The sequence below is a fragment of the Alligator mississippiensis genome, chromosome 13 (assembly GCF_030867095.1).
Source record: "Alligator mississippiensis isolate rAllMis1 chromosome 13, rAllMis1, whole genome shotgun sequence".
Lineage (NCBI taxonomy): Eukaryota > Metazoa > Chordata > Crocodylia > Alligatoridae > Alligator > Alligator mississippiensis.
In genome coordinates, this window is record NC_081836.1 from 46,443,508 (window position 1) to 46,458,784 (window position 15,277).

The window sequence follows — 15,277 nt, forward strand, 5'->3', positions numbered from 1 at the left end:
CTGTTAAAAGTATATTTTTAAGCAATATGTGTAACATTGTGGATAAGAAGAATGCTGGTAGGTAACTAGAAAATGGACATAAAATATTGTATCTACTATGGAGCATTAGTCTGATCTTATATGGTTATATTTTTTCAGTATTTAATTTATTTAGTTTTTGGTTAAGTCATTCTAAGAATAACCTTTAAAAGCCATACATATTTTCCCTTCTCCCCATTGTGTATGGCTAGAGTGAGCAGTGGCCAAACTGGTAATTAGGGACCATCATTTACTCTGTTATATTTATGCTGCATAATTTAGTCCACTTTGTAGAATCCAAAATGACTGCTATGCCTACTGCAGTATTCAGAGCAGTTCCAAATTCAAATCTGGGCATCTTAGTCTGCTGCAGACTCCTTCTTGAAAAGGTCTATGATTTGAAACACAAATGGACATTTGAGTGATGCTTCTAGTTCCAGAAGTCAAGTTTTTTTCAAGGAATGTATACATTTGCATGCAGTAAAGCAATATCTGAAAATGAATTGCTGTTTTATTTCTCTGGAAGCTTCGGAAGTGATATTACGGCTTGGAAACCAGAAATGGTTCCTTCAGTTCCAGATAACTTGCAAAGTGCCTGGAGGTATGATCAGATGATAATTTGTTAACATTTATGAATTAAGTGAAAATGCAGGTGTAGATGTATCTTAGGACCCAAAGCAATGAACAAATCTGCAGGTTTTAAAAGTTTATTATGCTATAAAACCAGCAGCTGTGTATACTGTTCTATAGTTTGTCTGGTACTTCCACGAGAACAACATCAGAGGGATTAATGCTTAGTTTCATATATGTGCTATGTTAACAAGTAGAAATTTGTTATTTAAAAACTGCCACCCCTTCACATTTGACTTGAGGTCTGAGGGCATATCTGAATTTTTTCCCATATGCTACCACCAGTTCCAAAAGCTGTGCAAGCCAGAGAATGTTGTCAGTGATGCCTGTGAGCCTGTATGGGTGAAATCAGTTACAATTTAGCAAACAGTTCTGTTAATATGTGAGAGTAGACTCGTAAGCTCATAAGTCTCGCATTCCAGCTTTCTCGCATAATGTGATTTACTAATAGTCCCACCGTAATGCTGCGCCTTAACCTTTATCATAGTTTATGGTAGCTGTAGTACAAAAATTAAGCTAGATCACTTGGGCCATTGTAGACAGGGTTCAAAAGCAGATACTTGAGTCCAGGGTATCACAATGAGGCTTTACTTGAGGCAGCTGGTTCAGGTTACTCTAATTGTTTTCCAGTAGTGGAGATTTTCCATTGCATTATTATTATTATCATCATCATACATTTTGCATTGTGATAATAAGTAAAACTTTCTATGTAGATGGATATTGAGCCTACAATGCAAAGGCAGTAGGAATTTTATGAGTGCTCTCAGAAGAGCAACAGAAGTAGACTTCAAAGATAAAGATGAACATGGATCTCAAGGCATTTATGTGCTTACCACCGGAGTTCCTGACCAGGAGATGGTAAGTGTCATTACAAAATTTGAAACACTGAATGCGTTTTCCAGGATTAATTTCAAGCTTGTTTCAGCTGCCTACAATAGTTTGGGGGTAGAATATTTCTATTACAGCTAAACCTAGCATCAATGCCAGGATCTGAGCTTAGGTCTTGATGTTTAATTCGCTGTTTAGGAAATGGTGACAGATGAATCTCAGAATCTTTGGGGGAGTGGTTATAGAATCTCTCAGAAGGTGTTAGCTTTCATCAGCTCCCTTTCCTCATGATAGTAGAATCACCCTTTTCAATTCCTACCACTTTATGGCAATTCCTCCTAGCCTACCCTTCTCTCACATGGGACCACCAGTTCCTTTTTAAGGGAGGGCAACAGTTCAGTCCCCCTTCAGTCAGTCACCACATCCTTTTCCAGATAGGAGGGTATTTAGGCAGTAAGAAAACATTTCTGTTCAGGCTTGTAGCTAACGTTAGGTTGTATTTACACAGACGTAAGATCTTGGGGGCAGGCTCACCTGAGCTGGGATCAGCTTAGCTCCAGTGCTTTCAGTGGAGCTGAGTCAGTTGAGGAATTGGTCCTGCAAGTCCGTGCCTGTGTCAGTGCTACCACAGAGTTGCGACTGTAGCATGTGTAGATCAACACAAGCCAACGTGATTATTTATTTAGGTAGCCAAGTTGAAACCTGTGCCACCACATTTTTACTGCTGCTTCTACCTCAGATACCCAAGTTTAATACAGCTTGGGTAGGTCTCCCCATCCTACAACTGCAACTTTTAATAGTAGGGTATACATAAGCCTCAGAACAATTAGAAATACCTTTGAAGTACTTGGCAGTTTTTCTTTTTGCTTTGCAGCACGCTGTGAGTGCTTATGTGGCTGAGGTCTGTGGTGGTTGTGATCTGCAGCTTCATGTCTGTCTATTCAATATAACAGGGGACTTGGACAACAGCAGCATTATTCCGGCCCGCTATGCAAGTCCAAACGAAACTGCTAGCATTTTTAAAGAAATAGTACGTGCTGCTAATGGAAGGTTTCATTGGTTTGGAGAAACAGGTATTTTTTTAAAAACTTTCCTCTTGTTACATTTTCATCTATAAGAAGCCTGTAACCCCTGATTGCATGCTGTGGTTCCCAAATGCATGTAGTTTCCTTTTTACATTGTGATCCCATAACATGCTGGCACTGGCATACACGAAGGCCTGTGCTGGTCATGGCACTTAGGTGTACTATGGTATAAATATTTAACAATAATGCAGGGTTACTTCATTATTTTAGAGCTTAGTAAGAACTACATATTTACAAGAATTAACTTTTGATAGGCATTTGTAAAGATAAACATTTAGTTTTAATTACTGATATAGTGGGACCCAGGTTGTGTTTAGCCCATGAAGAAGTACAAGTTTGACCCTGTCAGTGCCAGGAAGTGGTGGCCAGACCTGAGGGCCAACAAGGCATCAAGACTGCTGTATTTAGGTACAAACCAGTCAGAGAGAGCAGTCAGAGTCCAGGGACAAGCCAGATCAGAAAACCGGGAAGTCAAGAGGTGAGTGAAGACTATGAGTGACCTAAGCCAGAAAACCAGTAGGTCAAAAAGAGGGTGAAGTCCACAAGTAAACTGAGTTGGGAAACCAGGTCAGAAAGCAAGCAGTTACCAGAGGTGTGGCAACCCTGTTGCCTGGATACTTCTTGTTCCATTCCCTTCTCTTACATAATGGAAGTGGAGGGTCAGGTGACAAGATCCAGTCACTAAGGCAGGGGCAGGCAGTTATTTCGGGGGGAGGGCCACTTACCCAGTTTTGGCAAGGACCAGTCTTGGGACCAGTGTCCCAATGTCTTGGGACCAATATCCCAGGGCCAGCACCAGTGGGCCCAAAGCGGGACACAGGCTGGCAGGGGTCTGTGAAGCTGGGCTGGGCTGCACCAGCAGGGAGAGGGGGGAGCTGGCCCAGCTCCATAGAGCCCCTGCCAGCTGAGACCCCACGCTCCTGCCACCCTGCTCTGGGCCCCGCCGGCACTGACCCCGGGGCACCCGTGCAGGCCCTGTGCTCCCACTGGCTCCCCACCCACTCACACCCAGTGCCCCCCCAGCCTCATGATACAGGCGGGGGGCAGCGCACAGCCCTGACCCCCTCCTTGCTGGCGGGGAAGAAGCTGGTGCTGAACGCTGGGAAAAGCAGCCCCTTGCCCGCCCCATGGCCGGCGCTCCCTGCTGCAGCCGCTCGCAGCCCACGCGGGGCTGTCCAGAGCAGGCACAGGCAGCCCCACACGGGCTGCGAGCAGCTGCAGTATGGGGCACCGGGCGTGGGCAGGGAAGGGCCCTTCCCCCTCCCCTCCCCCCCTGCACTCCTTCTCTGCCCAGGGTCCCCCCTGCCCTTGCCCTTACCTGCGGTTCTGGTGCACAGCAGCCACATGCTCCCAGGCCAGAAGCCCCAGCTTGAGCTTCTGTCTGGGGGGCAGGGCTGAGCCTCCCTGCTGTTGTTGGAGCCTGCTGGGGTTCCCCTGGGTCCTACTGCTATTGGTTCCTGTCATTTTTGACAGGAACCAAGGGCAGAGAAATATTAATTTTCTACATTTTTTAGGGGCCCCGCAGGCTAGATAAAATAGCCTCACGGGCCACATCTGCCCACGGGCCGTATTTTGCCCACCTCTGCACTAAGGTATTAGGGAATGAATGGAGACTCAGGCATTGATGGAGACTTTAAGAAGGCCTCATCTAGCCTTTGGAAATAACAGTAGGGTGGCAGGTTGGGGTAGGTGATCATGCTAGTTAGGTTAAGGTTCTGGTTTCAAGGCTGCAGGCCTGACAGACACTTTCTCTCTGTTCTCTGGTTTATTTTTGGCATGGTCTACAAGTTCTACATTCTCTTTTAAAGAGAGTTATCTATTGACAAAATGTATTTGATTACCAGGCATTTATGAAAGTGATGATATCAGCATTATTATGTCTGAAATGGAAAAAGCAGTCAACTACTCCCAAAAGGTATGCTTTAAAAAACTACTATTTCAAATTTTCTTTAGAAAATAATTACCGTATTTGTTCAGCTGACAGTGTCCAGTAGCTAACTGTACAATCAGAATCCTTTGTGAGATGGCTAAGGCATAATTTAAATGATAGTTATAGTACAGTTACATTGGTGAGCTGGTCACTAATAAGAGGTGGAAGCCAAGTTTATAGCCTGACGTTTACTGATTTCACCAGATCACAAGGCACATGCTTATTCTGTTGCCTTCCCAGCTTCCTGTTACAGCAAAGTACAAGTCTCTGCTGGAAAGTCCAGCATATGAAATGTTGGCAGCAGGTCCTTTCTGGGGTTCTCTGTATTCTTCAGTTTTCCCTTTAATCAATCCCATATATGTGTACTATCAACACTAACAAGCATCTTCTGATTTGCCAGCTTCAATTTTTTGTCTTTCTGGTACCCTTGAGAATCAGCTTAAACCAGTTCCAGTAATCCTGAAAGTGATCTTTAATTCTTACTAATTTTCAAAAGCTCACTGAAGCTAAAATGTGTGCCATTGTGAAATTGCAGTTTCCAAAAAGGAGGATCTTTTCTTTATCACTTTGTGGTCACTATATATACAGTTATATGATTGCAATATATAAATTACACAAAGTCAGTTAAGTCACTAATTAGTAAGCATAGGTAAGGCTACTGCCCGCACACTATACAGTTTTGCCTGCTTACTATTTGGCTGACAGCTCACCAGAGCTCCCTATGTGGCACTCAGGCCCAAATAATTGCCCACCCCTGATATATAGCAATAGCAGCCATAGCTCTGGGCATAGTTTGGGCCAAAGGATCTTTATTAGTAGTGATGATCCAGAAAATGGACAGAGCTTTGACCTGTAGTCGAGCAAAGAAGACAGTGAACAGGGAATCAAGAGACTGGATTTCACTCTCAGCTCATTCGTTATTTTGCTTTGTGACACTGGGCAAGTCGTTTTAGCATTCTTTTGCCTTTGTTTACACTCCCTTTCTTTGTCTGTCTTGTCCATTTAGACTGTAAGCATTTGGTGGTAGAGTCTGTATCTTACTATGTGTTTGTACAGCATTTGGCATTATGAGGCCTCTATATGTTATACAAAAATGTAAAAATTAAATCTCAGAATCCAGATTAATGTTGCATGGCCAGGGGGACCACTAGGATATAGTAATTTGAAATCTGAGTTTTTAATATATGCATACATTAAGAAGATAGGTTTAGTTTGATAACTTTGTAGCTAAGGTGAATGCATATAAGGCATTCCATTGCTAAAAGTCAGGTAGATTAGGGACCCTAATCGAATTTGGGGTAGCTGCCCCCCAATTTCATGGTCAAAGAGCAGCACCAGTCGTCATTTTCACAGTGGAGCATGGTAGGCCTACTCCTCCCCCACAGTTGGTCAAAGGGCCCCAGAAGTTCTGCCCGTCCCTAGGGCGAGACTTCCAGGGCCCCTCAACCAATCAGTCAAAGACATGGCAGGGCCCACCACACTTCTCCACAAAAATCTCCACCCCTCTCCCCCGTGCTTCAGCATGCCAGGGCTTCCTACCATTTTCTGTTTGCAGCTCCCTTTTTTTTTTAACTGACTGGCTGTTTTTGTGCTTTTTCATGGTTCCTACACTTTTAAAACATATTTTCTGAGCATATTTGCTTCATCCTCTCTTTTCTACTCCTTTCTATTTTTTTGTTATAGACCCCTAGGGGATGACTTCATCTATAGTTAGGCTTTGGTTTGAGTTTTCTTTCAGATATAACCCCTTTCTAAGCATGACCCCTGATGTTAGGATTAGAATTCAAGGCACCATTCACTTACTAGTTCTCCACCACACTGATGTTTGTTCAGAAGAGACCAGCCTTCTCACAGTAGGTCCACCAGCAGCACTCCCACAATTCCTTTTCACCTACCTCCTCTGTAGCGTGCGAAAACTAAGTTTTATATTTAACTGTTTGCTATTTCATAGATTCATAGATTCCAGGGTCGGAAGGGACCTCAGTGGGCCATATAGTCCGGCCCCCTGCCCCTGGCAGGCAAGAAAAGGGTCACCAAACCTGGGGTTATGTGAACCCAGCCAGGTGCCTGTCCAGTCTCCTCTTGAAGATCCCCAAGGATGAGTCGAGCACCACCTCCCTTGGAAGCCCATTCCAGATCCTGGCAACCCTTACTGTGAAGAACTTTTTTCTGACGTCCAGTCTAAACCTTCTCTCCAGTAGCTTATGGCCATTGTTCCCTGTTGAGCCACCCTTTCCTTGAAATCTATGCAGCATTTAGCAACTGCCACAACAAGCTTGACTTCCTAGCTTATTGTCAGTAAGATTGGCCATATTATGGTGAATGTGTAAAAGGAATATGCCAGGGAATATGTACCAGCTCCAGTTAAAAAAAATATACATATTTTTATGCAGTTACATACAGGGTGCAATTACTTCCAGGCTCAGGACCAATGATTAGAGATAACTAGAATCTCTACTAGTTTCTAGAAAGACTGTTTTTCATGGTACAGAGGAGCCTGGAATTCATCCTGTGGTCAACTTCTGGAAATATGAAGTGCAACGTGGACAGCTTTGGGGAAGGAAAGCATCACAGGCTTTGGGCCCTTGCAGATGAACTCAAGTCAGAACCTAAATATTAGTGAAGACATCTCTACTTGTCCTTAATTAGCTTGAGTTAGTCCTCAGGGCAGTGATGTTATTCCTAATTGTTTGTGAAGTGCTTGGCATGGTGGGGTCCCACAGCAAGACCTGTAGGTGTTACTGTAAGTACGTAACAAGTTGTCTGCATAAAATGTTGTTGATTTAAAGTGCAAATGCCATATTAAACATAGCAATAATCAGAATTTTTATTCCAGTGTGCCTTATTGGTGGAATCCTTAAAGCAGTGTTCAGGAAGTAAGTTTCCTAATCAGTTTATCCCAGAAGAAGACTTAAAGATGCTCTTGAAAAAGGAGAAAAGCAGACCCCAGAAACTACCGTCTCCTAAAGCCACAGCTGTCACACTGGCTAGAATGGTTTGATTCTATTTATTATTCACAATTAAGGTTACATTTTTTAGTAATTGATCCCACACTGAGGGTTCAGCTGGGACGTAGATGGCTTTGCCTGCAGGTAGTACATGCTGAAGGGCAATCAGGAAGTCGGGTAGATGGAGATACAGGTTACCAGGGCATCAGGTTGGGGTCTGGATCAGCAGAGTGAAGAAAACATGGGACCAGGTCCCAGGAGAGCTGAGAGGGAGATCTGAGGTAAGAAGCTGCAAGAAGGTGCAAGCTGAAATCAGAAACCAGGAAAATCCAAGCAAACAAAATTGTAACTCAAAGCAGGGCTCAGCTCAAAAAGTTTAAAAACTGCTGGCCTAGGATCAAGGTCAGATGTGGAAACTCAAGAGCTCAGTCCAACTGGGTCTCACTGACCAGAGGCCCTGACACGCTCAGATGCTGCTCTTGAGAAGAGAAAAGTTTGTTGGTCGAAAACTTCAGGAGTATCTTTTTAGCATAATATAGTACTCAGCACTTACATTGCACTTCACAGTCAAAATGCAGTGTAAATATTAACAGTGCCTAATTTATTAATTCAGTCTTGTGAAATAGACAAGTGTAGCGAAACCTGCATAGGGGCACAAGAAATCTTCCTAGTTATGCATATGTGTGTGTAGGCATGTATGTGTTTGTTTGCGTGATTTATATGCCACCCTTCACAACAAGGGCTCAGGACAGCTTACAGTAAGAAAACAGAATAAAAACAGGAGAGTACCAAGAAAACAAAACCAACTTAAAAGTAAACTAGAATATCAAAATAAAACAGAGTTCCCCTAATCAGTATTTCATCCTAGCTTTGTTTGGTAAATGCCTGCCCAGGTAGGAAGTTCTTACAGTGCTTCTGAAAGATGTCCAGGGTCCAATTCTGACAAGCCTCAAGAGAGAGTTTCAGAGCTGGGAAGCAACTCCAGAAAACAATGGCCCACGTGTTTTTGCTAAGTGATTTTGTATAATGATGGTATTTGTAGGAGGTTGCTGTCAGCTGACTTCAAGGATTAAAAAACTTCACAGATTATCTGTACTTTTAGAATACTAGAGACAACTGTGATGGAGAGAAAAATGCTGCCATAAGAGCTCTGACATGGCGTCCAACGAGTGCAAAGGCAGAAATTCCACCATGTATGTACAGAAGAAGTTCATTGTTTTGTTTGTTAATTCTCTTAAATTAGTTTAGAATGTCCATTTTTACCCATACACTTCTTAACCAGTTTAATATAAACATTACAGTTCTTCTCAAACTAAGACTTGATTGATTGATTGATTGATTGATTGATTGATATACAGCCCTTCCCAAAAATGCTTGGAGTGGCTTACAATAGAAGAGAAATGAGACTTGTAGAAAGAAAAGAAAATGTTAAAATAAGAACAAACTCCTCTTTCCTTCCAGAGAAAAAAATCCTATTCAGAAGGAAACCACCACTCCACTGCCCATGCACTGCCGTTCCTCCAGCCTTTGATTAAGTAGAGCTTTCCCCACCCTGCCCAACCTAACCTCTTTTTCAGCCCACAGTCAATGAGAAATAATTTCTCCCCACCCATTTTCCTTAACATCCCTATCCACTCCCACTCCCCTGCCTTAAATGCATTAGAGTCTTCCCACCCCCTTACTGTCCCTTGAAATCTGTAACCTCTTGTCTCAAAAGGGGGCTCTGGTTTTCTCCTAAACAATTAGTTGCCCACTTCCCTACAAGAAAGTACATTGCTCAGTTAAAACAAAAACCACCCCTTTCCACCAACTCTTAGCCCTCACTGATGGGCTATGCCAAAGAATACCTTTGAGTGTTATGTTCTGGGGGTGCCAGTACTCCCTTTTAAAGTTTCAGGCTGATTGGGCTTTTTCCTCATGAGCTTGGCTGGCCATGTGGTTTGCCAGGTCTGCCTCCCAGCCCTTCTGCTGCTCCACACTTAGCCCCCTGAAGCAAAGTGGGTAGTGTTAGCAGTTCCTGCCACCCTACATGCTGCATCAGTCCATGGGGAGTACCATTTTTTTTTTTTTTTTTTGCATGCAGCACATCCTAGAATATAATGCACACCTTGTTTTAGAAAGGCATAAAGAAGAAAAAAGATTTTTCCAGAGTTATAGCTGCACAGAGCAGGGCAAGAGTCTAATCTTTAGCTAACACACCATCTTTTTCCTGCTTAAGCTTTGAAATAGGAGAAAAAAGAGACCAGAACCAGCTAGTAGACAGCAAAATTGCCCTGGGTTAACTTGATCAGCGGGCCACCAAAACCATTAGTGGACCATCCAAAATACTGGTCATCGGGTTATTGTCTCTTCTTTTCACTCATTGGCAGTCATTTTATGACATTTCTTCTATTTTTCTTTCATACTCTTACCCATTGAGGAAATTTTGCCTTCACACTTGTAGTCCACCTAGGTGAAGAGAGAGGCCTGTAGACATGGCCTTGAACGCTGAGAAAACTAGGACATTTTGTGAAAAAAAAATGCTCTTATCTGATTTTATCAGAGAAAGCTGAGTATGTGGAAATGAGCACTGCAGACATAGGACAAGATTTCTTACTTGTTATGTAGTACCACAGACACCAGTAGAACTTACCTGGAGGCCTGTGCTTCATTTCTTAACCAAATCATGGCCACGAATCATGTATATACAACATGAGTAAGGACATTGGAATATGACCCTTAAAAAGATTATGCAAGAGGCAAGGAATTTTTTGGATGATACTGTCTAGGGCTGTGTGAAATTTTGGCAACCGTTTCATTTTGGGCCATTTTGGCATCCAAAACACCAAATCCAAATCAAAACGGAAGGCTTTGAAACAGCTCCTAAACGAATTGGAAGGCTCCAAAATGTTTCGGAAGTGTTTTGGAGAATTTCAGCATTTTGGAGCCAGGCTTGCAGGGAAACAAAAACTAAGAAGAAGTGGGGGAAGGACTGCTCTGATATTGACATCTAGCTCCTGGTTCGATTCCCCAGCTCTGTGATCATGTCCCCTAGCTCTTTGATCATTTCCCCAGATCTTCCTGGGGAGCCTGGGCCCTTGATCTGTGTGTGAGGTTTCAGCAGGCTGCTGCTTCAGGCTGGGGTCAGCAGCATCTGCTTGGCACAGCCCACACTGAGCACCAGGAAGACTGCAGTGTTGCCGCTGGCCCTGGCCTGCAGCAGCAGCCTGCTGAAACCCAGCGCACAGATCTGGGGGCCCACGCCCCACAGGAAGAGCTGGGGGAATGATCAGAGAGCTAGGGAATTGAACCAGGGGCTGGGGAATCCCTGCTGCACAACCTGGCTTCTCAGGGAGCAGAGATCCATGCCAGGGTCTCCTCACCACCGCTGCCCGCCCCACAGAGCCCCACATCACCGGGGTAGCGCGGAGTGAGCAGTGGCAGCAAGGAGACCCTGGTGCGGATCTCTGCCCCCTGTGGAGCCAGGGCTGCGCAGGGTGGGCAGTGGTGATTGAAGAGATTTCTTCTCCCTGCAGTGCCGAGTCACACGGCAGGGACCGGAAGGGCTGCTTGCCGTTCCCCCTCCCCTGGACGAGCCACCCACGGCCCCATCCTGGGGCCCTGCAGCCCGTCTCCAAGCCCTGCCTGGCTGGGTAGGGCTGTATGAAGCTTCCCTTGCAGCCCGTTCAAAACAGATTTGGAGGAGATTCGGACGAAACGAAATAGGCCAGTGATCCGAAACACCAAAACAAATCACTGTCCTCTGAAACAGCTGGATCCAAAACTGAATCGTAACACACCCATTTCGCACAGCCCTAACATTATTCCAACCATAGATATATTTCCAAAGAAGAAATCCTTGCCTCACGTAATTCCTGGACTTTCATGGCTGCAACATCATTTTAACATGGCATTAGAAAGATTAGTGAAACTTCATGTATATTTTAATCCAAAGACAATGCTAACATCTGGAGAAAAATATTCATTAAATTCTAGTTTTTATCTCCAAAAAATTGGTCTTAAAGCCTATACTTGTTATCACTTTGTGAGACAAATGTAACTAATTAAAAAATAAGTGCAATGTGTATTATGACTTAGCTTCCCCCACGTATAAGGCAGCCTCTAATCTCCAAACATATAAATCTCTTCAGACTGCGTGCGATATTCCATCTGCTGTTAATTTGTAAATGTCTAAGCTTGTTGGTTCTCATTTGCATATAGATAGTATAATGTAGTATAGTATATGGTATGATATAATAATGTGAACCATCCTTTTTAAGTGTTTTAATCTGTAATACAATATAAAAATATGAACTAAAGAGAAGGGTTGAGTAACATGGCGAAAGAGAATGATTGTCCTATCTGAAACAAACATTTGCTCTTTGTAATTTAGCTCAGCCATTAAAAGAATGGTCTCAAGCTGGTCAAAAGAAAAAGCATAAATCAAGGAAACAGCCAGAGATCTCTATCTCAGTATTTTATCTTGACAAAGGAAAAAATGTGGGTAAGTGCTCTAAGGATGTAAAGCTAAAACTGTCAGCAGCTCTCAGTACAAACCATTGAGGGCACTGACAGATGTGGGAAAAAGAATGCACTTTACTGGAAGCAGCAGTGCAGTACTTCTATCCAGCTCCCCACAGTGTCTGTGTAGATCGGGTGCTTCAGTGAGGTTTTTGGACCTTTTAACTGAAGCCGATTCGATAGATTATTAGATAAAAGTGCCAAAAAAGCCTCACTAAAGTGCCCAATCTATACAGACTTTGGGAAAGCTGGGTGCAGCTAACACGCTGACTGTTCTGGGCATGTCCTGGACTCAGGATGGGAGCACACCAAGTTTAAAGTAAAACACCATTTTTGGGGCTTTTCCAAGTCTGCAGCCTTATCTATTAAGTCAATAAAGATGAGAAAACTTATCATTCTGGCTAGAATGGAATTTGGAGGGGAAATGAATGGAATATAGTTTTATCAAATGATGAACAAAAAACGAGTTTTTTTTTCTTAGGCTTTTAGAATGACTTATTTAATCTTGGGCAAATCAATTTAACTTCACTCAACCTCGTTATACCCTCTGTAAACTGAATGGTATGACAATCACCCGCCCTTGTACAGTGCTTTGAGACAATCTGATCAAAAGCAAAGTGAGTAAAAAGTATTGTCTTGCTGTGGGCCCAAGCAGAGAAATTGGAATCTGAATGCTTCGCAGTGAATATCAGTTTGAAGGAGTTAAATTTCTTTTAAAGAAATTTAAACTGATCTGCTAAGGAGAGAGAAAGAGAGTGAAATTTATTCTCCACTTCAAGTCCAAGGCAAGGCTCCTGAACTTATAAACTACACTTTACCCAGAATATCTAATCTTAACTTATTTCTTTTCTTTCTAGGTGCAGTTTACAGAAAGTATCCCAAGACAAAGGCTGTGAGGAGATCTGTTCCTTTTGCTGCTTTGCCAAAGGAAGAGGAAATGTGTTCAAGCAAAGAGGTATCATGTTGTTTGCTAATTACATCTATTAAACCACTAACAGAAATCAATATTAAAATTTCTGTGGTTATTTTTATACAATTCATAGTAATTTTAAGTGTAATTTGAATATTTGCTTTCATGTATAGTAAATAGTACATTCAGGAGATTTTTTTTAAATTTTGTTTTGCTTTTTTGTTCTTAAAAGTGGTTGAGCAAGCATGGTCTGAAAAAGCTAAAGCTGGAGTTGCCCAGAATTATGTTTGGTCCTGAGTGTTTACACCAGAAGAAAATGGTGGAATCTTTACACAAGAAAGTATCAGCAAGATACTGTACCATCTTCCCTAGTGTAGAAATCAAGGTACGTTTGCACAGCTATGACAAACCACCGTATCTGAGGTACATATTTTAATGTAGCTTTGAATTATCTAACACTACACACAGTGGTACTAAACCAATGTTAAGCTCAGCCTCTTGGGGTACCTATACACATGCTCCAACATATTCAATTAAGCCAGTCTGCTGGAGCATTCTAATTAGAACTATTCAACGTGCTGCAACATCACGTATATTCAGCATCCCACATTTCAAAATGGTGGTGGGAGCGCTTTAACTAAAACTCGTTGAAGCACCCCCATAGCCATTTGAAATATAGGATGCTGAAAACACATGATGTTGTGGCATTTTAATTAGAGTGGCTGTTTGAGAGCCACTCTAATTAAAATGCCACCTCCCTACACCCGAGCACAGGTATAGATACTCTTGGTTACTACTTTTGTCAGCAGTGAACCTTCTTACCACCTTTAAGCTGATGATAAGAAACTATCTTGGGGGCAAGAGTTATAATTTATTGTGAAAATATTCAGTATACCCATTTGTGCACTTAGGCAAAAACAGTCTGTTATCTCCTATACCCATACAACATGCAGGAAAAAAGTAAAGGCCCAATCTATCAAGCAGAAATAACAGTGCAGTTGATATAAGTTGTGTGTGAATAGTAACTGATGGATTTGGCATATTGCTCATTTGGTTCTGGCTGTAAACAGTTCTGCACTGTTACTCAAAACATAGATTGGGCAGAAATATTGAGAAAGCCATAGTAGTGTAGTTCAAGATACTGATTGTTAGTTTATTGCCTAGCAAAGCCACCACCATCAAAATCACAATACACAAATGTACCCACACAGATTCTATCATTTTATTGCCACATGCACCCTCCTCAGGCCAGCACCAGATTTTCCAAATTTGGTCAAGCCACATATTCTACAACAACTGAAGTGGTACAGGAGTTCCTGTGTATCACTGTTCTAGCCATTTGCGTCTCTCTGCAGCAGTACTTCCGTGGTTCCTAGAATTTTTGAGAAACAGCATGACTTTTTATAGGGTACTGTGAGACACCTACAGCTTCAACCTAAGGAACTGGAAGAGTATGTTGAACAACTGGAGAGGGTGCTACAGCGCTATGTACAAAGAATACAGTGGCTTCTTTCAGGTAGGCTATATGTCAAACCTATGCAAATGTATTTCAAAAATAAATAAAATCCATCTTTATGCCTTATATTTCCACTGGCACACATTTAAGTGACATCAAATGTTAGGTTCTTAAAAAAAATGCTAGTGTGCTTATTTTTCCATGCAGAAGGTACAGCAGGTGTCCCATAGAAACTTAACTGGTTCAGAGAGGCATGAGCTTTAGTAAGCAACAGCCTACTTCATCAGGTGCTATCAGTGAAATAAGCTGTTGCCTACAAAAGCTCATGTCTCTATATATCACCCAGCCCTACCTTGTGCCTAACATGGCTAGTCACCTCGACTTATTTTTCTGTGTTTCTTTACCTGCAGAATTTGCTGCAGAGCAAAATACTAGTGGTTTTCTACTTTGCTGCAGAATTATGCTTCAAAGTCCCTAGTTTTCCCTTTTTTTTTTAATTATAATAGTAAGCTCATGGCTGTAAAAAAAAACAAACAAACAAAACAAACAAACAACCCACCCACCCCCAAAAAAAGAAAACAACCTTGAAACATGAAGCAACTTGAAATGCAGTATTTTCTTCTGAAGTCTACAGACTGTTTGAAACAGTAACTTTGGGTGGCCACATTAAACTTGGTATGGTGTTAACACTGTCATGCAGAAGGTAGGGCAGAGGTGCACCCCAGAGACTAACTGAATCAGAAATGTATTTTGGGAGCCCACATCTCACTTCATCAGATGCTATGAAAGGACGTGCAAAGAGCAGGCTATTAAATAAAAGGAGTTTAAATATAAAAGACAGGAAAGGAGGGGCAAGAGGGGGAGGAAGAAGAGAAGGTAGTGCTAAGAGAGGCAGACTGGTTGGAGAGGACAACAAAGCATAGGGACATAAAAGCTAATCTAGGTAATGGCATAAGAATTCGTAGTCCCTGT

The 15,277-nt window shown here is 42.5% G+C and overlaps 1 protein-coding gene across 6 annotated transcripts in view; it reads left to right on the forward strand.

Annotated features, from left to right (window-relative positions):
* Positions 1-15,277, forward strand: part of VWA3A (von Willebrand factor A domain containing 3A) — a 76,667-nt gene that overhangs the window by 31,799 nt on the left and 29,591 nt on the right. For 5 of the 6 annotated variants that reach the window (XM_019494772.2, XM_059716825.1, XM_014610682.3 and 2 more), the window contains 10 exons: positions 545-619; positions 1,362-1,506; positions 2,351-2,549; positions 4,406-4,476; positions 7,328-7,486; positions 8,542-8,632; positions 11,812-11,922; positions 12,797-12,894; positions 13,082-13,234; positions 14,257-14,365. In XM_019494772.2, coding sequence (XP_019350317.1) covers positions 545-619; positions 1,362-1,506; positions 2,351-2,549; positions 4,406-4,476; positions 7,328-7,486; positions 8,542-8,632; positions 11,812-11,922; positions 12,797-12,894; positions 13,082-13,234; positions 14,257-14,365 — 1,211 coding nt within the window. The remainder of the gene's footprint in view (positions 1-544; positions 620-1,361; positions 1,507-2,350; positions 2,550-4,405; positions 4,477-7,327; positions 7,487-8,541; positions 8,633-11,811; positions 11,923-12,796; positions 12,895-13,081; positions 13,235-14,256; positions 14,366-15,277) is intronic. The other variant, XM_019494773.2, reaches the window with a different exon arrangement.